The sequence below is a fragment of the Rhipicephalus microplus genome, chromosome X (assembly GCF_043290135.1).
Source record: "Rhipicephalus microplus isolate Deutch F79 chromosome X, USDA_Rmic, whole genome shotgun sequence".
Classification (NCBI taxonomy): domain Eukaryota; kingdom Metazoa; phylum Arthropoda; class Arachnida; order Ixodida; family Ixodidae; genus Rhipicephalus; species Rhipicephalus microplus.
Window position 1 is genome coordinate 481887149 of NC_134710.1, and position 24069 is coordinate 481911217.

The 24069-nt window shown below is 42.7% G+C and overlaps 1 protein-coding gene across 1 annotated transcript in view; it reads left to right on the forward strand.

The window, feature by feature from the left end:
• LOC119160792 (O-acyltransferase like protein) overlaps positions 1-23720 on the forward strand; it is a 435386-nt gene extending 411666 nt beyond the window's left edge. The window contains exon 15 of the mRNA XM_037413026.2: positions 23469-23720. Coding sequence (XP_037268923.1) covers positions 23469-23660 — 192 coding nt within the window. The 3' untranslated portion in view covers positions 23661-23720. The remainder of the gene's footprint in view (positions 1-23468) is intronic.
• The last annotated feature ends 349 nt before the right edge of the window (positions 23721-24069 follow it).

Genomic DNA, 24069 nt, shown 5'->3' on the forward strand with positions numbered 1-24069 from the left:
CAATCGGAGTTGCCATCTTTCTGCGTGTTGATGCCAAGGGACTAAATTCAGGGGGTAATCCACGCAGGCGGCGGCTGCTTCTTGCTCTGGGAGATGTAGCTGTCTCCAAGATGGCCAACACAGCCGAAGTACACGTACCCGGCGTCTCTACCAGTAATGTCACGAGCAAAACAAGGCCTACAGCCAGGAGTTCACCTGAGCCAGAGCAACGAAAACGAGCTCTTTTTCTTCGCAGCCCAAAACGAGTATGATCCACAGCGGCTCGTTCATCAATGGTGGCAATATTAATGTCAAATTTTACCACACCGCGAGTTTGGCTTTTCAGTTTTTGTCCTCTGACTTCAAAATTCTGGCAATTGACCTCAACATGCCAGCATGCCGCCTTTTCTCCATTATAAACGCATATTTTCCCTTCGGCGTACACAATACTTAACAATTAGACTATGCCTTAAGTACCTGCAACAATGAAATAATTCTCACTGGCGATTTCAACTCCAATCACGTGTCGTGGGGTTTCAGAACAGGCTCTGCTGGTACTCTTCTGCGGGACTGGATTACAGATTGAAATTTTAGCTGCCTAAACATTAGGCAGCTTACTTTTGTTCGTGGTTTAGCATGATAAGCTTTAGACCTGACGTTCGTTAGCACAAGTGTTTCGCTTAAGTCCTGGAGAACAGTCGATTTGCTTCAAACTGTGATCACCTTCTAGTATACTTTGAAATAGGGTGTCCCATTACATCATTTCAAAGACAATCTAAAACACTGGTGAATTACAAAAAGTTTAAAAACTATTTTTGCGCGAACCTTAAGGTAGTATCCAATGATAGAAATGTAGATCTTAGTAAGAACGTTCTTTCTTTTTAGAATTGTCAAAAAACACTTCGGAATTTGTGCTTACGTCGGCGTCAACCAAGAATGATCCACCCAGTCGACGGTAGAACGATGAGTGTACGCGGGACTACACAAGGAGAAAAGCGGCATAAAAGCGTCTGATATGAAATCAGATGCCTCAAAATTGGAAAGCCTCGCCGTGGTAGTCTAGTGGCTAAGGTACTCGGCTGCTGACCCGAAGGTCGCGGGTTTGAATCCCGGCTGCGCCAGCTGCATTTCCGATGGAAGCGGAAATGTTGTAGGCCCGTGTGCACAGCTTTGGGTGCACGTCAAAGAACCCCAGGTGGTCGAAATTTCTGGAGCCCTCGACTACGGTGTCGCTTATAATCATATGGTGGTTTTGGGACGTTAAACCTCACATATCGATCAATCAAATCAATCAATCGAAATTGGAAAGATTATCAAGTCATTGCGGCAACATTTAAACGTACAGTACCTTGCACCAAAGAGGAATATGATAAGACTCACTTTGACTACCTATCTAAGTAAAAAAAATAATTGAGCACTGTTCAATTTCCTACGTTGTACAAAGAAAATTCCAATGCCAGGAATTGTGAACTCGGTGGTTTACACCTTGCAAGAATTACAGGAAGCACCTAATTAATTAGCTCAAGGGTTACAAAATAGATGCACAACGTATTTTTCACCATCGGTTTATAAACCAGCCATTTTTGAGTACATAGCAGTATCAATTTTAGAATTAGATCAGGCTATGTTAAGGTTGCCAAGCTCAGGACCAGGTACTTATGGAATTGCAGACTCAATGCTGAAATAATAAATCAGGAATTCCCAAGAATCGGGTAAGCCTAAATAACTACTCCCTTTAGGCAGCATGCATAGCTGATGAGTAGTGGAACATTGCTAAAATCATACCACTGCTTAATAAAGAAGGGGCCGGATATAATATCGACATTATAAGACCAATAGCTTTAACATCGAATGTAGTGAAAAACTTGTTGAAAGGGTCCTTCATGGTCGTATAAGATTTGTAAATGAAGGGTCCTTCATGGTCGTATAAGATTTGTAAATGACCAAGAGCTGTTGATCCCCAGCCAAAGGGCTTTATATCTGGACATTCAATCTGAATTGCGCACGTAGACCTCGAAAGTCGGGTTCACATATTCCGGCATAAAAAACAGTACGCTGCGTTAGGTACCTTAGACACCAGTAAAGCATACGATAGTGTCGAACATTCTGTGTTAATAAATTGTTTGTGGTGTCATGGACTTCCTTCTTATATTGTAGCATTGTTGCCAAAATTTTTGAAGGAAAGGGAGTTTTACTGCGTTAAAGATAAATTTTCGTCCTGCAAGCACAAGCAGACGTGAGGCGTCCCACAAGAATCCGTACTTTCACCAGCATTATTCAACAGTTTGACGTGTACTATTCCTATTGGATCAGGGGTGCAGACGTATGTTTATGCGGACGACATTGCTTTTTTTGGTGTGACAGCTGACATACATCGCCTTTATGAAACTTTACAGTCGTACTTGAGTGAACTCGAGAAGTGGCTAGATGGTCTGCAGTTAGGTCTTATTACCAATAAATGTGCTATTCTGGTTTTTTCGATTAATGATCCGATGAGAATATCTGTGACTTACAAGCTGCAGAATATCCCGCAAGTTGAATCATCAAATACCTCGGAGTCATATATAACGAACAACTAAAATGGCAAGCTCATATTGAATATATCAAAACAAAATGAGCTTGGGCGATGAGTGTATTCCGTAGGCTGAGCAGCCGCAGATCGGGTATGAGAAGAAAACCACTTTTAATAATGTACAAAATGTACGTACGACTGGTATTGGAATTCGGCTGTGTTCTTTTTTTACGGTGCGCCAGCATACCAGCATCGGCCACTAGTCCTATTAGAGCGAGAGGCTCTACGGCTGTGCTTCGGCCTTCGGAACTATGTGGTGAATGCAGTATTATACCTGGAAGCGAGAACACCACCCCTGTTAAACCGATTTAACCTAATTACGGGGCAGACTTTCTTATGGTTGTACGAAACACTGTCTAAGCATACTCAAATAATTTTCATCTCCGATCCCAACATATTTTTCGCCGAGCACTGGCCTAGATTCCGCAAGCCACAAATCACATTTGCACAAATATTACTCGATTCCCTGAATGTACAAATACGTGATGTTCGCCCTTTAACCATGGAACCTAAATTCACAGGCAATGTCTACCACGATAATTTTCCGAACTACGCGAAATTATTACCTCACGGAATTTTAAATGGCCTATTACAAGAGCATCTATATAATCTGCCAACCAATGTGGTTATTGCAACAGATGCATCGCAAACTGAGGAAAAAGCTGGCATAGGCATATTCTGCCCTCAACTTGACTGGTCTTTTTCGTTATGACTGCCGGATTTTATCCCAATTTATAGCGGAATTTATGGCCATAATATTTGCTCTCCAAAAGTTACCCGATTTAAATACAGTATATATAGTAGCGATCATCACTGACTCTTTTTCTGTGTGTTCTTCTATGTATGCATCTGGTAAAACGTCTCTTCTAATGATTTTCAGAATACTTGTTTCCGCGCGCCTGCAATGTCTCCACATAATTTGCGTACCAGGACACAAGGGTTTGCTTTTAAACGAAAGCGCTGATTCTTTAGCAAAGGCGGCGCTTTTGATGCCAATAATTGCGGTTTTCGCACAGGCAACATACATTACTATTGCACAATTCTGCACATTAACTTTCAAGAAATGCTTATCGAACCCCGTCTTGACAGCTTCTCCTGAATATTAGCACCTATCATTTTCCTTGAAAAGTGAGTTATCGCAATCAAAATAATGGAAGTGGCCATAACCAAACTTTGCTGTTGGGTTACCTCCCTAAAATTTTACCTGCATAGAGCAAGTCAAGCGTTGTCTCCTCTGTGTATCTTCTCTAAGGAGGAGGAAACAATCAGTTATTACTTTCTATCCTGTCGCCGGTATACGTCATTGAGAAGAAGATTCTTAGCACCACCTCTTCAAAACTTGGGTCTGAAAATATCCGAATCAGTTCTATCAATAGGCGCCTGTACTCTGGGCTACAGTAACAGAGATGTTTACTACGCCATAAAGGAATTTATCAATCAGACTAAAAGATATTTGAGCTGAATTCTTTATTCTTTTAAACACCTAAATATTATATGCAGTAGTTATTTGTTGTGTAACCTATCACTAGCATATACGAGTACAATCGTGAAGAAACCAAAAAAATCACCTAACACTCGGCCAATGCTCTGCATTGGGTAAGAGCTATGACAAAAGAAGAAGAAGAAGAAGAAGAAGAAGAAGAAGAAGAAGAAGAAGAAGAAGAAGAAGAAGAAGAAGAAGAAGAAGAAGAAGAAGAAGAAGAAGAAGAAGAAGAAGAAGAAGAAGAAGAAGAAGCTGTTAGGATGCCGACAAGACGAAAACTGTCTAGGCTGCAGACCTCGCAGCTGATCCTGTTCTGCGCTGCTGCTCACGGGTTGGAACGGCTTGAACGACGGACGGCGGAATTGCACTTGAGTTTAACGTTTGCTTCTTTGTGGTTTTACTGCTTTTTTGGTAGTTGTTTGTGGTTTGTGCCTTATGATTTTCTGAGTTCATGCGACTCAGGCTATGTAGATGTCGGTTTCTTCACCTGGCCAAGGGCCTTCTCCTTGGCTAGCATCTATACCGGCCAAGGATTGGCCGATTGATTCTTTTCTTCGCAGTGGGGTTATCAACGTCACCGTGGCTCTGGTACCGACCAATGGAGGTACGATACCTATGAAGAACCCGAAGATGATTGAAATGGAGCTTCTGAAAGCCACAACAGACTTTCAAAAGATCACTGAGGTCCGGCATTTCGGTCGTGGTGGTATTTTGTGCTGCTCTGCCGATCAGGAGTGCGTCCGAGAGCTTCTCAATTGTTCCGAATTTGCCACGCAGCCGGTGAGCCCGTTTATTCCAGCGCATCTTGCATGTTCGAGAGGCATAGTCCGCGGTGGAGATAAGAGCCTGACCCCTGCAAAAATTCTTGAGTTATTTTCGGTAGCAGGTGCGGTGTCAGTATACAGGTGCACGCGTCGGGTTGACAATAAAAAATCACCTACCGAATCGGTGATAGTAACCTTTGCGGGAACAATAAGACCATCTGAAATTAAAGCTTGGCCTCTTATCTATAAGGTAGAGTCTCTATCCCCTAAGCCACTGCAGTGCTTGAATTGTTGGAGATATGGCCACAGCGTGAAAGGGTGCAGATCAACTGCCACATTTCGACTATGCGGAGAAAATCACGACAGCCGTGAGTGCAACTCGACGGAATAGAAGTGCTGTTTATGTCATGAAGCGCATCCTGCAGACTCTTTAGATTGTGAGGCAAAAGAACGAGAAGTTAAGCTGCTGAAAATTGTGAAACGCAGGCGTTGCTCCCGGAGGGAAGCTGTGACTGAATTACAAGAACGCTCGAAAGGTTACGCAAGCGTAACAGCACGACATACCACTGATACGGATGCATCGTTAGCAAAATATATAGCAGAGGCTATAGAGAAGGCAATGGAAAAGGCGATGGAGCGTCTTGCCAGCAGTAATATTCGAGTCGTGGCTGAATCGTTAACATCTCAGTTGACCCAAATCATTGCTTCAGTGTCTATGAAAAATCAGACTTCACAGGATTTGGAGGTTTCAAAGTGTGCCGGGACAGAAAGTCCGATAGCTCCTACACGATTCGCATCTCCTAAAGCAGGACCCTCCAATAAGACACTGCGGGCAGATCCAGAACCGGTATCAGATGACACTGATGAATTCACAGATATGGATGCGGAATCTCATAATTTCTTGAAGCGTGCCAGATCTCCCCTATCGAAAAAGTCTTCACAGAAATGAAAATCTAAAAAGTTCCTGTCAAAGAAAGACTTATTGGAAAACCTCTCCAAAAAAGACTTTTTGAAGAAAGATCTTTTGGATCAAGCAGTCTCTATGGCGGGTTTATAGAGTGAAAATAGGCTCCTTAAAAGTATTACAGTGGAATTGTCGATCAATAGGCTCGGCTACCGCAAATTTATCGTGTATTTCTTCGCAAATTTCTCCAGATATTATTACTTTACAAGAAACTTGGCTTACAAATGGACAAAAATTTTACCTAAAAATTATCGCACTTTTACCTAAAATTTTACCTAAAAATTTAGACAGAACTAGCAGAGGTGCTGGACTTGCCATTTTATATCAACTAAGTTTAGACATAGAGCGAAGATTAACTACCTGTGCATGGATTCTAACTATGAAATTATGGTGTTAGACATCACTCTGCCAGGCTGTTCCCCTTTTTCTTTTGTTAGTGCTTACTTTCCGGTAGGAGTGCAGCACACAAGATGCTTAAATGCAATGTTAGCTTCCTGCAGGAAGTATGCAATATTCACAGGTGACTTTAATTCACACCACGTGTCTTGGGGTTTCAAGACTGATGTAAATGTAAGGCGCTTGTGGGAATGGACTGTTGATAATAACTTATCTTGTGTAAATTTTCCCACTGTTACGTTTATTAGGAGACAATCAAAGTCGGCGATAGATCTGACCTTTTCCAGCTCCTCACTAAACATTTCGTCGTGGAAAACATAAGATTGCGCAACAAACAGCGACCACCTTCCTATTAGCTTCAATATTAACTTTCCCGGGATATTTTTAACTGGTAAAATTTGCTCATTTTTAAATTATGAGCGTTTACGAAAAGACTTAAAGTCTTCTTTAGTTCTTCGCAAGGACATGCAGGAAGATACTCGGGCTATGAGTCTATGTGCGGTATTGTGAAGAGCGATAAAAAAGTCAACATTTTCAATAACTTCAGGCACAGGCGGGTCGTTCAGCCCATGGTGGAACGCTGATTGTCTGAGGGGGTATAGAAAACGAAAATCGGTGTGGAAGCAACTTATCCAGAACCAATGCCCAAAAAACTGGTGTGACTTTAAATACCTGGCAGCAGATTTTAAACGTACAGTACGCAAAGCAAAAGATGGCTATGGCACTAACAAATTTAGATATCTTGCAAAACCATACAACAGAAAAGCACTTTTTAGATTTTTGCGTTTCAGAAAAGTGATACCACCATCAGACAATATTGATTCTTCAATTCTATCGCCTAGCGAACTCACTGAAATATTAGAAAATGTTGATAAAGGATTAGAAGAAAGATTCACATCAACAATGCCAAGACATATAGTAAAGCAAATTACAGGGGAGGAAATCAATGAGGTGACATTAGCGGAACTAGCGGGTGTAGTGAGGCACTTACCTCATACAGCACTTGGACCAGATAGAGTAACCTCAGCAACGATAAAAGTACTATATGACATTTCCCCACATGAACTCTGTAATATGGTTAATTACTATTTCAAAAATGCTTGGATACCGGCGGATTGGAAACTTTCCAAATAATTCTGATACTTAAAAAACACGGACTTGGGTATACACTTGACAATGTGAGGCCAATTTCTTTTACATCTAATTTGGTTAAACTAACTGAAAGAGTTTTGAATGCACGTGTAATAAAGTACATTGAGGAGAAATCAATACTGAACCCCAGTCAAATAGGCTTTAAATCGGGATGCTCCATATGGTGTGTGCACGCGGATTTGGAGAGTCGTATACAGTTGGCTAGGCGTAGAAGAGAGTATTGTGCATTAGTTACTCTGGATTTGGCCAAGGCGTATGACAAAGTGGAGCATAAAATACTAATAGAGCAGATGGAAATGTCACACTTACGAAACTACATGACAGCATGGGTGGCAGAGTTTTTAAGGGAGAGAGGGTTTTTTGCTTTCAAAGGGGTTGTTTTTCTAACAGATATCGACAATACCGTGGCGTACCACAGGGGGCAGTGCTCTCACCGGTGTTGTTTAACATCTTCCTCAGTTCTATTTCAACACATAGCGATATTCATTTATATGTGCATGCAGATGACATTGCTTTCTTTGCGAGAAACAGTGATCTGAAATTAATTTATCAGACATTACAGAATCACCTAAACATGATGGAGGAAATGCTTAAAAAATTGGAATATCACTAAACGTAAACAAAAGCGCGCTTCTAGCGTTCTCGTTCAGGGATCCTGTCAACATCTCCTTGATGTATGGCACAGAGCAGATTCCCCAGGTGGATTCACTCAAATACTTAGGCATCGTATATAACACCTCGTTAAACTGGAAAAGCCACATCTATCACATTGCGTCCAAAGCAACATGAGCCATGGGAGTGTTACGCAAGCTCCGCGACATAAAAAGGGGGTTGCGAAGAAATACATTGGTAATGGTCTATAAAATATACATTCGTCCTATCATGGAATTTGGCTGTGTCTTATTTTCGGGCAGTGCAACATATAAAATGAGACCGCTAATACTATTAGAAAAGGAGGCTTCACGTCTGTGCCTTGGACTGCCCAAATTTGTTGCTAACAATGTGCTATACACGAAAGCGCGTATACCGTCATTGTTGAATAGATTCAAAATGCGTACTATCCAAACATTCTTTAAAATATACACTGTGCCCCAGAGAGCATCGTTTTATGCTTTTATTAAAGAACCAAGCTTACTTTTTGAAACTTGGTGGTCACAATTCCACTGCCCACAGATCTTGTTCGTTCCAACGCTGCTAGAACCACTGAACGTCCAATTCAAACATATTTTCTCAACAAGAAACGTTAATTTAGATCTTAGGATAGAATTTGAGAATATTTATTTCTCTAACGCAAAGCAAATACCATTTCAATATTTAAATGATCGGCTGCAGGATTACTTGGCACATGTGAACATGAACAACATAATTGCGACTGATGCATCCGTATCAAATGAAAAAGCTGGGGCAGGTATCTTCTCACGTTCCCTTGACTGGTCCTTTTCGGTTAGACTCTCAGACTACACACCAATATTCATAGCAGAATATATTGCTATTGTACTGGCACTACGGAAACTTCCTTTGGGTGAATCGGAAGCAGTCGTAATTACAGATTCTTTTTCAATATGTGCTGCTCTGTCTTCACGAGCCAACTTAACACTTGTGCACATGTTTCGACACCTGATACCGACAAACTTGAAAAAACTGCAGCTCTTATGGGTACCTGGCCATCGTGGCATATATCTCAATGAGATGACGGATGCACTAGCCAGAGTATCTCTTAACGGTCCCCTTATACCGATTTTGCCTGATACGGCTTACGCGACAGCAATAAGGTTTAGAAACCTCTGTTTGCATGAATACAACTGCTACTCATTGGATAAATATCGAGATCTCGCACATCTAAGACGCCGCTGGAATAGACAGTGGTGTGCAACACGGCACTTGGAAGTTACTTTTACAAGATTGCGTTGCAGAATTCCGCCACTAAATTATTATTTGCATAAAGTTGGTCTCAAGGCGTCACCTTTATGTCAGACTTGCAAAAAAAATGGAAACGATAGATCACTTCTTTTTGTTCTGTCGCCGATATTCTCATCAGCGGAAAAGATACCTGGTAGCTCCACTTGAAAAATTGGGATTAGAATTAAATGTGGCAGTAATTTTGTCGTTTGGAAGCATTAAATTCGATTATGGCCACAGGGACGTCTGCTCTGCGGTATTTGAATACATAATTGAAACAAAGTGATTGCCATGTTAATCTGCCTTTATATATATATATATATATATATATATATATATATATATATATATATATCTTTTTAGACCCATCATTACCTCTGTCTGAAATTGCATCTGATAGCCTGCATCGCTCCCTGCTCAGATTTACTCCTTTTTCGATTTTCGGCTTTTCTTTCTATATATTTTTTGCAGCCCAAAATTACGTTTTGTTTGAAAAACCACTAGCCTTTTAGTTAAGATCCTGCCGCCCGGTTCTTGGCCGATCCCCCTTTGTGGGTGTGCGCCAGAGTATCAAGGATCATCATCATCATCATCAGACGACACACGGTAGCTTAGAGCGAACCCGCATCTACGTGCAAGGTTCAAAAGGCCGGGTTCCTGTCATCGAGCCGTTGACGTCCTCGGGGCACGGCGTGTCGGCGTGGCCAGGCACGAGTTCTAGGTGAGGGGTCCTGCGGACATCTCCGATATGGCGAGCACCCTAGAAAGACCGGAGCTGCCGACCACGTCCAGCGAGCCGACGTCGTTGACAGTGTGTGGCTACGCCTAGACCTGGTGATGCTCTCTACAGCGGTATGCTGACCTGTGCACCCAAGCAACGACTGCATCCGAGCACGCAACGGGTCCTACTTCAAGGCACCGGGCTATGGCACAGACTGTGAGACTGTTTACAATTATGTATGAACCACATGCGTGTAGGACGCCTAGTACTGTATTCGCAATGATGTTTTCTCGTCCAATCTAACTTCATTTTTCTTTTTCGCACTGTCTTCATCTTCCTCGCGTCACATGCCTTGCTACGTAATGAACCTAACCACGACAGATACACACTGGCACTAATTGCGGCGAACAGAGCGTCGGCCGTGTAATCTATTGGCTAGTGGCAAAGTGTGTCGGCAGTTATAAATGTGCTTTCGAAGATTCAAGCCTAATGTTTGGTCGTCGCGCATGCACTGGAATAATCTTGCACGTTCTCGTAGCGCGCGCAATCATAACAGAACGATCGACAATAACCGCTACCCCTCTCAAACAATGAGGCGCAGCTTGCGCTGAGCATTTGTGACAGGCTTTGTGGGCGAGAATTGAATGAAACATGAGTGGGAATAAGTAACGTGCGTGGCAATATGCTTAGCGGTGCAGTCCATTTGACTGCAAACTGACAACCACAAGGGGAACGTGCACGGACTTCGTCTTTGCCAATTTCAGGCTACATCCAATACCACGAAATATGCCAATTTCAGGCTACATCCAATACCACGAAATAAACCTCCTATACTTCGTAAAAGTACCGCCATCTGCTCTCCCCTTGGCCGTGTCCACTCCAGCACATTGTTTTTTTTTCGCTTGTGACATTGGCGCCCCTGTATCGCGCCACGAGCTTGCTGTGGTGGGGAGAGGAGAAAGCGGTGCGTATCAAAAGAAAGCAGCACCTTTCTAAAGCTATATAGGAGCTTTACCACAAAGGAGTCCCGCTGATCTTGAAAAATATTTTCATCAGTAAGTAACAACCTCGTTAAGAACGGCGCAACTGTTCACAGAATGTACTATCTGCATTAAATTGAACACAAACAGCGGCAAGCCTTCGTGGTGGTAAAGTGCGTGCCATCCACTCATTCCCATGCGCAGGCACTTATAAATGCGCATAGCTGCCGAACAGAGTGCGTGTGCCTGTCAATTTTGATAAGTGTATGGCACGCAAGATACAATCTCGAACGCCTGCCGCTGTTCGGGTTTCATTTCACGCTGATAGCACTTTTATTCTATGACATCCGCAGTTTTTATTCGTAGAGCAATGTCTGAGGCGTGCTCTTTCCAGTTAGTCTTGTCTGTGTGTTTAGATATCAAGGAGCTGTTTGGCTGTGTACCGCCTGTGTAACGCTTTCTGTTCGTGTCGCCATGCCAACGCACCGCACCATGCTCTCCTCGCCGAAGATGTTTGGATGGTGCCTAGTATATCATGCCTTCTGTTACAGTGAACGGTCACATCACTCTCATCCTCACCTGCTACGTGATCGCCGCGTGTCACCTCTAGGTCTATTCAATTCACCCTAGGCTCTCTGCACATTCGCACCTTTTCACCGTGCACTGCATCTCGCTCCTCGATTCTCAAAGGTACAGCGCCGCCCCCAGCCCCTGCGTCTTCGATTTTACAGAGTGTTGGTTAGGTTACAGTGTACTAGAATATGAGGTAGTGTGTTCAGGCACCCTCTTTCGCCATGCTTGGCGTGAAGCGGTGCACGTGGACAAAAACCGGTTCTCAAGGCGGCGCTTCCGTAGCATGGGCTCGCAAAATTGTCAGCTCCGCGGTGCTCTGCCTTCTGGGGTGCTGTTCAGTGACCTGTTGCTTGTGTTCACGCCCGCTTAACGAAAGTTTTTATGGCAATGTTTTTGCTGGCCACGTGACAGTGAGGAGATGCCGAGTCATCGGCGGCACGACACTGCTCTACACTTTGGTGCGAAACAGGGTGTACGTTTGGAAAAAAGGTGAGTAGCCGTCGCCTTTCGCTGCACCCAAAGACGAAGCACGGAGGAAGGTTCGGGAACAGAATTTACATCGAAAAGATGGGACCTTGAACGAAAGCTGCTCAGTATGTGAGCTACACTTCGAGTCTTCATGTGTTCTCGGAGACTACGTGCACGTTATAAACAGTGAAGAAATTTGTGTACCACGTAGGAGACCAGAGCTAACGCCGTGCTGATGTTACTGCCTAACGCTCCAAGCTACTTATCAAAGAAAGCGCCACTTACAAGACCTCCGAGAAAGCGGAAGAACTCGGCGAACAAATCTACAATCTCCAAGAAAACTGCAGCACCCTGTTTTGACGGTGAGGTCACTGATTCAGGTTAATCTATGGACCTCTCTGCTGACTACGAACCCGAGGTGGCGAACACTACACAGACTGCAGCTTCGCTGGAACGCTTACTCAAGCTTTGTTTACCTTGTATTTATATGAGCTCAATCGCACCCCATCTCGTGTCAAAGAGCGGTACTTTACTTGCCTGTCATGACTTCATTTTTTTGTGAAGGGTATCAACCAGTCTCAAGAGGCAAAAAAAAAACTTCACGCGAAAATCAGTCGGTGTTCAAGGGTGCCACCGTGATGAAGTGATCGTGAGCTGATAATTCCACAGAATGGCGACGAATTTATTCGGTGTTACTGCTCACTGCAGTATAAGCGCTCGTAAATAAAGGGTTTCTTCTTGCAGTCTGACAGTGGTGCCAAGTGATGTTTCCTTTTGACTGTATACAGTGCAATATTTCGGCCACAGCAGCAGTATTTCGGCGGGTAATCGTTTGAAGACCCAATTATGTCAAAATTATTCCCAAGTCTTCAGCTATGCCGTGCCTCTCAATCAAATGGCAGTTTTGTCCCTTTAGCAACATAATTAAAATTGCAATATGCAAGTATCGACAAGAACGGTGCCGCGCGCGTAACAATGGAAGTTGAAGCTGTCGCAGTGTGCAGACTACGACTCGATATAGCAGTAATAGAACAAGAAACTTTCGAGTTTATAGATGCTCCTTCGATACCTCAATCTTCGTAATTTTTTTCTTATTTTTCATCAACCGAGCTCTAAAACTGCAGGCAGTTTTCCCAGGGATGGCTGCTTCGCCGTCGTTTTTTTGCAACACACGGTTCAAATGCATACCAGCATTTGGACCGTGTGTTTACGGTGAGGTTGACGGTGATGTTGTAGGCCCGTGTGCTCAGATTTGGGTGCACGTTAAAGAACCCCAGGTGGTCTAAATTTCCGGAGCCCTCCACTACGGCGTCTCTCATAATCATGTAGTGGTTTTGGGACGTTAAACCCCGCATATCAATCAATCAATCAATCGAGGTTGACGGTGAGGTGTGCTGCTTTGACATTTCGTTTTGTTTGCACTACGAACAAACCCATTAGAAAGCTTTTCGCGGACGTGTCAGCAATTAAACACAAGACTATAAGCGCGACGTATGCAAGTTCACATTACGGGATTGAATCCCGGCCGCGGCGGGTGCATGTTTGGCGGAGGCGAAAATGCTGAGGTGCGTGTACCTAGATTTAGGTGCACGTTAAGAACCCCAGGTGGTCAAATTTCCTGAGCACTCTTCTACGGCGTCTCTCAAAATCATATGGTAGTTTTGGGACGTGAAACCCCTGCTATTACTAATATCAAAGCACAAAAGTGATTGAAAAGGCAAAGCGGGAGGTGACAGCCCATGCTAAGGTGGCGCCATCTCGCGCCTGTTGATACCAACTGCATCAGCCACGGCTCCTCCCTGAACGCACTACCCCATATTCTAGTACACTATAGTTAGGTGTCGCCGTGGTGTCGCGAACCCTTGCACCTTCTAGCGCGAGGGTGCAGAATTTAGGTGCAGCCTCACACATTGCTATAGCACTCTAGCTGATAACACCTTGAGAATTGGAGACGTCTGTGGGACGTCGTTGACATCGACGGTGTACCGACGAAAACTCTACGCTACAGCAGGTAATTGTTGCTATGTAATGGCATTCTTGACAAGTTCGCTTAGATGCAGGACGGTGACATTTCTTCGTTATCCGCCGTTGTTCTTTTTTTATGGCAGAACATTGCGGGTTGTATGTGCGTCGGGCAAACTTGCTACCACTGACTCGATAAACGGGTGTGATACGCCTACAACGCTGCAAGACCACGCGATGCGGATGACGCAAGCGACCACTGCAGCAGCTGCCGTGCTCATTCAGAGCACTGATCGAACTCCTGCACGTCGCGGTAACTCTGTCGAAGTGCTGTGGAGTGGAAGAAAGACGACGTTTTTTATTGATAAAGATAAAAAAATTGGAAACAACTGCAAAAGGGCGATTTAACTCGTAGTCAAAATAACAAACCACAGCTTCCTTGTAGTACTTAGGTGTACAGATACGATCGCTGCACACCAGTTGAGCACCGATTTTACACAACACTGCGTCCAGTTCCTCGTCTTCGCTGTCGGATTCAGCTAGTTTAAAGGGAAGGTGGAATTCTTCCATGCTGACAAATCAGGAGCTGTAAATCGGTGGGCACACAATACACACGACGGCTTATGTAACCGAGCAGCAGACGACAGGTGTTCTACGCTTGCACCTCAACATTTGATCAACACTAAGCGGTGGCGCTGTTGATGCGTTGCATTTGCAACCCAAAATGGGTGCCAAGACACTTAGCTCCACCTGCTCCACCAGGTGTCAGCACCAGCTGCACCTTTTTGTATGTCCTGCGGTGCACTTTTTTTTATTCGAATAGACCTTCCATCTCATTTCACCCTTTCCACCACTTGCAACGTTCGAGCGCACGAGGGAACGCTCATTCGGCTCAATTATCTCTGATGGAGAGGACGCTGGAGAGCGAAGCTTCTTCACCCACTGAAACATGCGCCAAAGTGATTTCACCAAATCTCGCTGTCGCCAGCATAGCGAGGGTTAGCAGAGCCGATCACGTTCGCAAATGGCGACGTCGCGCCTGTGATACCGACAAAGCGCGTGCCAAGGAAGCCGAACGTAAGCGTCGGCCGTGGAAGACCACCGACGAGGCGCGAGTTCATAACGCCATTGGCGTCCGTCCACAAAACTAGTACTTCGAATCTCATCAGGTTTCTTACGGGAAGATGTCGTTTCTTTCTTGTTTTTGCAATATGTTGTGCTATCTAGTAGTCGCTGGATTTATTATTTTTTGTTTTCATTTTTATTACCTTTTGTTACTTATACTAATTTTGTTCATCAGTACATGTAGATATGCAGTAGCCCATCTGTATCATTTTTAGACGAACTCTTGTATGAGCCTGTTAAGTCTTACAGTATGAATAAATAAATAGAATAGAAATATATTCAAAGCAAAACGAAATTCCCCACTTTACGTTACGTAACACTTTTTATTATTAAAACTTCTGTATTACTGTACAGCGCTTTCTCACTCTGTGCGGGTGGCCAATGTCACGGCTGGTTACGGTAACACCGAACGATTCCACTCCTTCGCCCACTCATCATCATTTGTTTCGAAGATATTTTCCTATGAGCTTGTTGTGTTACGGTTCTGTGCATTCGAAACATGTGTAGTGAGCGATTGTAAAACCTTGTCTACGGGCAGCATTGTCGCGATTGTGCGATCACGAAAATTGGGGGACCCTAAAGCTTCGCCTTTAAAAGTTCAACGCGATAGTGAAATTCGGCCCCTCATGAACCCTTCAACCGCTAAATGAATACTTATTATTTTGTTTTGTTACACAGACACACATACACACATGCGTGAGTGGCACATACAGGTTTTTATCAAAAGCAACAGGCGGATGGCATCCAAAATGAACACCGCACGCTCGCCATCTAGGAGGCCATAAAGAGTCTCACAATGCCTCACAAACGGCAGCACATTATCTAGCGTTTGCTGTTTGCTTGATTAACACTTTTGGGAAGGTACGTAATGTTTCCACTAGGTGGACATAGTTGTCCAATTTTAGAGCTCTTTGAAAATTCTTGTCTGTTTTTAGTGGCGATGGCTGCACATATGTCCAAGCCTTTTTCAACGTAGTTTGATGTCCTCCTAAATGCGCCCACAAATCGCCGAATGGGCTCATTTTTGTCGGGACAACAGTCGAACAAAATGCGTTGAGGAGACTCCTTTTACTACATAGCATTTATGTAGTGTTTTTTCCCGAAGCAGCCGCAAGTAACATTGTGGCAAGAAACCCGTTTGCTATGCGAACTACCCAGGTTCGATGTTCAATGCAAACAAAAATTTTGTTCTTTATTTTAATTACTTCTTCTTCAATTTTGCGCTCACGGAGGATTTTTCGTTGACAACCAACATTGCCGAAGCCGACGGCGAAATTTCTGCAATACGAGCTCTCTAACACTGTCGCGTTAAAATTAGCAACAGCGCTCACTAGCAGATGTGCAAAGCGCGTTTGGTAGAATGCCCTGACAACGTATTGTCTTCCAAAGCCGAAGGTCTTTTAGTAGACTTGAAACAGGCACACAAAAGCATGATCATAAAAAAATTAGCTCGCTTTCAAGAACAATGATCATCCCGTATTTCCATAGGCTTTCACGTTTTATAAAAAGTTAGCACAGAAAATTACTGAATTTCAAGCTGCTTGAAGATAATTATGGGGCGAAGCTTTTGGACGGGATTATTGTGATTAAATTTGAGATAGTACTGAGACTGATTGTGGTTGTGATACTTATATATTTTTTATTCAATGAGATAGTGCTGAGACCGATTGTGATATAGCAGTGATTCTTCTTTGTAGCTGATATGATGTTATGAGTTCCGGGTTATTTTGACTTCATAATCACAGCTTCATTAGCTATAGGGTCTGGTGTAGAATTTTCTTGTCGGTATTGCCGCCTTGCATCCGCTTCAAGTTGTCTCAAGTACGCGTCAGCTTGGCGTTTTTCCCGCTTAGCCTTTGCTTCCTTAGCCCTAGTCTGTGGTGTAGAAGTTTTTTGTCGCCATCGCCGCTTTGCATCCGCTTCCTTCTCTTTTGTCTCCGTGGTAGCTTCCCGTCGACGGCGACGCTGATACTCAGCACGTCGCGCTTTCCTGCGTTCATCTTCGTCCGTCCACATGAGAGAAGAGAATGTGTAGTATGGTACGTGATTATAGATATGTATATAAATAAATAAATAAATAAATATGTATATATATATATATATATATATATATATATATATCGTTGACAGCAGCGCCATCACATCTACAATTAACCACAACACCCTCTGTTGTTTATAAGTTGAAGATTACATGCAAAACGGTTACCACCAACGCCCTCTGTTGCTTATAAATTGAAGGTTACATGGTGTTACGGACAGACGGGAGACGGCAGACATCGTGAGGTCTTAAGGAGCTTCGACCTTAAAAAGTGCCTTCAGTGTTGTCTTTTCCGCAAACGACACGTTCCCTAGTATGTTACCTAGTAGTTCCCTTGTAAACAGACCACATTACTCGTAAATAGAAAAAATACAAGGCCTCGCGTGTGTTATAAGAAACACGCGAGAAATATTTTTTCAGTGCTGCCCTAAGGCGGTGCGGGATATCCTCACCTCATGCGGTCGTTTCTACTTCGAACAGCAGGCTGGTGTGCCATTGACCACCTGAGAGAACACCGAGGTGTAATGAACGGCTATATGACCATGACTTAGCCACGCGCAGTCCTGTATGTTGCTGTCATGCTATGCCTGACTAGTGAAAAAGATTAAATTGATGTAGTGGCCAACAGGCCTGTAGAATATGCGAGGCATACTGCAAGAACAAGTAAGGCCATTTGTGTGTCAGAACGGCGTAAAGAGTGCTTCTCAACAAAGAACTTACGTAAGAATCGCGTGAGTGATGGCTTTTTTTTATTTTTCATATGATTATGCGCAATTGTTGTTCGATAGTGTTCGTCGCTGTTCGGTCCTTGACTTCATTTCTTTATCCGTGTGCGTATATATACTCATGATTGTTTTCAATCGCTTTTCGCTGATGACAACCGTATCACTCCCACAATCATTCCGCTTGTCGCAAAGCTAATTAAACCATTGGTTATAAGTGATGAGGGTATTTTTAACCTTCTTCTGTTCTTAGACCACAAAAAAGCACGCGGCCCTGATAATATCGCCAACTATTTTTTGTTACGATATGCAGAGTGGTGCAGTAAATACCTCGGCATTTTGCATCGCAAATCTGTTCATACTGCTAAACTGCCATCTGAATTGAAAATAGCGAAGGTTATTCCAATACACAAACCGGAGAAACAGCTGTGCTGTCTAATTTCAGACCAATATCGCTCACCAGTACGTCATGCAAAATACTCGAACATATAATCCTAAAGCATTTAACTGTCTTTCTAGAAAATAACCACTTTCTGTCTCCCAACCAGCACGGCTTTCGGAAAGGGTTATCAACTGTAACCCAGCTTACTGAAGTTGTTCACGATCTTGCCCTTTGTATAAATAGCCGTTCCCGAACAGATATAATACTGCTTGATTTATCGAAAGCGTTTGATTGCGTCAGACATAACAAACTGATTTCAAAACTGGAAAACATAATTGCAGGTGGAGGGATTACGAATTGGGTAAACGATATCAGTGGCGACCGCCAACAGTTTGTGGTTTACGAAGTCGCATTATCAGGGACGGCTTCTGTAAAGTCAGTTGTGCCCCGTGGCTCCATCCTTGGGCTATTATTATTTCTTAAAGATATAAAGGACAGCAGCCGACATAGGCGGCAAAATTAAGCTTTTCGCTGACGACTGCGTTATTTACAGCAAAATTAAAGACAGCGATGACCACAAGGCTCTAAATAGTTCATTGGAAAAAATTGCTCCCTGGTGTGAAGAATGACAAATGTCAATATATTTAACAAAAACTGTCTGTATGACGGTGACCAGAAAAAAGGCACTCTCTGAGTTTACTTACACAATAAACAACACACCTTTACAAAGAGTCAGCTGCACAAGTTTCTCGGTGTCACATTAACTTTCGATCTGAGATGGTAAGCGCACATAAATAACGTCACAGCCACCGCTTAGCGCAAGCTGTTTTTCTTAAGAACGCGTCTCTCACTTGCACCGACACAAACTAGGCTCTTGACCAACACAACATTCATTCGTCCAATTTTCGAGTACGCCAACACTGTTTGGTTCCCTCAATATGCCACTCATATCGCAAGGTTAGAACGGGTACAAAGGAAGGCCGTAAGGTTTATCTACGACAAGTATACACGCACCAACTCACCCACAAACCTTTTAGAATCTTGCAGTCTTCCCACACTAGAGACAAGAACAAAACTGGCACGATTAAAATTTATACACAGCCTGCTTCATAACCACAGCAGCATCGATGCATCAAAATGCATCTCCCTAGCGAAACCCAGAGAACTAAAACACAAACATGCGTTTACCATTACAGAATGCACCTTTAACAACGATTGATTCAAGCAATTATTCTTTCTCCTGTCAATAAGAGAATGTAATAGTCTAGATTACTCCATTACCAGTATACAATCATTGTCGGAGTTCACCTCAAAAATCGAGGACATGTTCTGTGAATAATTTTCCAGTTATCTTTTTCTCTTTTGATGAGCCGTATTATGGTTTTTTAGCGGTTTTTTGTGGAAAAAATTTTCGCGTTAAATTGCGCGTAAACGAATTTGTTTTGCTTGGTGCAGTAACTGGTTATAAGTTACCTAAGTGTGTACTTTTCTGGTGTATTGTTCCCAGTGCTCTTGTGTTTGTTTACAACTAGTGTTGTATTGTCTATTAGATAAGAAATGTCTTGTATGCCGTCTTTAAGTATGTACTAATTGTTCAGTCATTTTACGCAATAATGCCATTTTTTCAAAATGTACCTATTTAATTTTGTAAAGGCCTCGAGTCCCCTTCAGGCATTTCTGCATCCAGCCACTGCGTCCTCTTAGACGTTCTACAAATATGCCGCTGTACAAATGTGAAACTGAAGACTGTATTGTCTATACAAGAACTGATACCCTTCTGCTTTGGTCCCGTATGAGACCGCCAGTATTGAAAATAATTAAATATATAAATAAACGATATAGAATAAAGCTTTAGTCGACGGTTAGCACTTGGTCGGTCTACGTCATTTCCCCATGCTTCGCCCTGTTTCCCGTATCCTTGCAAAACAGTGTCCCACTTCCTGGACGGCCAACAAAAAATTTAGATTATGTTGATACTGCAAGTCTCCTATGTTCACAGCTCGTGTGGTAGGAGACCCTCACAAGTAGGTGCATTGTAAAGCCGCATGTCTGTTAGCAGACTTGAAACCGCCAGACTAACGCGTTAGACAGAACGCGGAAAGAGTCCACTTTCAAGACCAGCGGTCACACCGCAAGCGTATTGGGTGTCACGTTTTATAAAAAATGCAGGGCAAGAAAGAGGGGCATCAAAGATATCTTTTCAGCAAACAATAGGTTTTCATGTAGGTGTAAAAGAGTGACCAGAAAAGACACAGGGCCTCGCATGTGGGATAAGAAACACGCGAGACACTTCGTCGAATGCTGTCATAAGGCGGCGTAGCCATTTTCTTTCTGATGTAGTCATTGCCAGATTGCTCAAGCTTGCGTGTTTTCGTATGACCACCTCAAAGAGCACCACAACCGAATGAAGGGTTCTGTTGGAAGCCACCTAGCCGTGCACAGCACCGTATGCAGCTGGAATATATATGTTTTATGGCTGGCAGCGAATGTCGCTGGCAATGCAGAATAATAGGGCGTCACAGTGATTAACAATATATTTAAATATACAAAGCCCATTGCCTTGACTAAAGAGGTTATATGTGTGTGCCATCAATCCTGACAAAAACGTTTCTATTTCTCACGCGAGTGATAGCTTTTATCATTTATGATACGATTACATATAAATATTAACACAGACTGCAAGTGTTTTCCTATTTCTTGCATGCTTTTACGATCTGTGTAGGTACGTAATAAAGATTTTGTATTTCGTCATGGCCTGGTCCATCTTTAGTATCCTCCTGCATCGTGCGCTGTATCCTGTTTTCTTGAAAATATGCGAACGATCGCACTGTTCCAATACATGCAACATGTACACTCAGGACATATATATGACTTGCTGTGTACCGGTTCTGTTAACAATAAAGCACTTCACTTGTACATGCGTGTCGCAATTTCTCCGCCGAGTTTTTTTGACAGTGAAAACTGTTAAGAAATAAAACAAGGCACACGCGTGGTGCCGTAGTTGTCTGCCACCCCCGCCGCCCGTAACCAGTATCGATCGAAAAAGACTCGGTAAATAAAAACACCAATGCCGCAATAAAATTCGAACCCGGGTCAGCTGCGTGCCAGGCTAGTATTTTACTACTGAGCCACGCCAGTGCTTATAATTCATTTCTAAACTTGCCTTAGCCAGGCTTGATGTCGGGAAAGGAATCGAGTTGCTATGGCTAATAAAGCGTTTTAGAATATCAAAAGAACAGCCAGGCGTCACAATGCGAATTGCGTAGCAACTGGGTCTTTAATGCTCCAACCTACTAGAAAACTTGTTCTTGATCACCTAATAACTGTGGTGCATACCCACTTCACGCATAATTCTTCATCATTGTCAGCACAAAATTGTTGCAAAAGTTGCACAAAATTTTCAACAAGTGTGTAGCGCATACGACGCTTCTCCGAAGAATAGCAGAGTGAATACTGGCTTACTACACGTACACTTTGCCCCAGAGAGAATCGTGTTATGCTTTTAATTAGGAGCCAAGCTATTTTTTGAAACTCGGTGGTTACGATTTCACTACCCACAGATCATGTTCATTCAAGCGCGGCTAGAACCACTGAACATGAAAATCAAATATATTTTTTCAGCATGTAATTTTAATTCAGATCTTCAGATAGAATTTAAGAATATTTATCCCCCTAAAGCAAAGCAAATGATATTTCAATACTTAAATGATCAGTTTCAGGATTATTTCGCACACGTGAACATGAACAACATAAATGCGACTGATGTGTCCGTATCAAATGAAAAGGCTAGGGCAGGTATGTTCTCACGTTCCCTTGAATATTTTTTTTCGGTTGGACTTCCAGTTTACACAGCAATATTCATAGCAGAATTCTATTCTACATTATTGGCACCACAGAAAGTTTCTTAGGGCGAATCAGAAGCAGTCGTAATTGCAGATTCTTTTTTAGTATGTGCTACTCTGTCTTCGGGAGCCAACTTAACACTTATGCACATGTTTCGACAACTCATACCAACAAACTTGCAAAAACTGCAGCTGTTATAGCTACCAGGCCATCGTGGTATATATCTCAATGAGATGGCGGATGCACTAGCCACAGTATTTTTAGCGGCCCCTTTATCCCGATTTTGCCAGATATGGCTTACGCGACAGCAATAAGGTTTAGAAACCTCTGGTTGCATGAATTGAACTCCTACTTATTAGATATATTTTAAGATTTCGCACATCTAAGGTGCTGCTGGAATAGACAGTGGTGCGCAACGCGGCAATCGGAAGTTTCTTATACCAGATTGCGTTGGATATTCCGCAACTAACTTATTATTTGCATAAAGTTGGTCTAAAGGCGTCACCTATATGTCAGGTTTGTGATGAAATGCAAACGATAGATCAATGCTTTTTATTCTGTCGCCTATATTCTTATCAGCGGTAAATATACCTCGTAGCTCCAGTGGAAAAATTAGGATTAGAAATAAATGTGGCAATAAATTTATCGTTTGGCATTTGGCAGCATTGAATTTCGTTATATCCACACGGACAACTGCTCTGCGGTATTTGACTACATAATTGAAAGAAAGCGATTGCGATATCAGAGTGTGTTTATATACATACTGATAAGAAGTATCACTACCAGGAAAAACAAGGGAAGCGTGGGTAGAGATGAAGACGACGTTGCCTCAACTCCGATCCCTCTGAGTGGGTACGAGCCATGGCAGTGGAGACCATCATCATTATACTGTGATCGCGGACTCAGGGCTCATTAAAAACCCCAAATAAGTTACCTTGCCTTGTGTAACTATATATATATAAATATATATATATATATATATATATATATATATATATATATATATATATATATTTATAGAAAAGAAGACACACGTACGAAGTTATTTTATTTGACGTTTCGGCCGTGGTTCCGGCCTTCATCAGAAGGTCGGACCCACGGCCGAAACGGAGTTCATGGAGAGCATGTCGGATTCTGATGAAGGCCGGACCCACGGCCGAAACGTCAAATAAAATAACTTCGTACGTGCGTCTTCTTTCCTATACGAATAATATTTCCCGGACCCAGCATCACTTTTGTTTTTGGTATATATATTTATAGATATATATATATATGTATATATATATATATATATATATATATATATATATATATATATATATATATATATATATATATATATATATATATATATATATATATATATATATATATACACAAATCTCAGGTACCGTATGCATAACACTAAAAGCGCATTTTTGTCTCCCATGTCACCCTCTCAACAGTTCATGGAGAGCATGTCGGTCTACGCGTGGAGCTGCATGTTCGCGCTGGTTCTGTTCCTTGCATGCGAGGCGCCCTTGGGCCGCCTGGACAAGGTCATCTGGGGGACACCGCAGACGAAGAAGCATGATCACCAGATGAACGGCAGGGGTGACCCGGAACTCGCCACCCACCAAGACCAAGTGTCCAAGTAGCAGACATGAGTTACAACATAGTATATTTCAAAATAAATTAAATTTATACCATTGTTCCAATTCATTGAAATGCTGCTTATTACCATGCCATACTTATGTGCACATGGGTCTTGCAATGCAGAAAGGTAGTAGAAGTGTGGCAACACAGAAAAGTGGTAGAAATATGAACAGATAAAGGTTCAATACAACTTCCGCAGCAAGGACAGGAGCGCCACAATAGAATTAAAAGTTGTGTGATACGCTTGCCCAGGATGAAGTATCTGTTGTTGTCCTCGGCATTTTAATGCGTAATACAAAGCAGATCGTTTGATAGAAAGTCGTCGCGGTCCACAGAAATCAAACAATGCCTCATCAGATCCGTATACGTGATTTCAAAAAGAGGGTAGTGTTTCACGCCGTTCTATCTTTT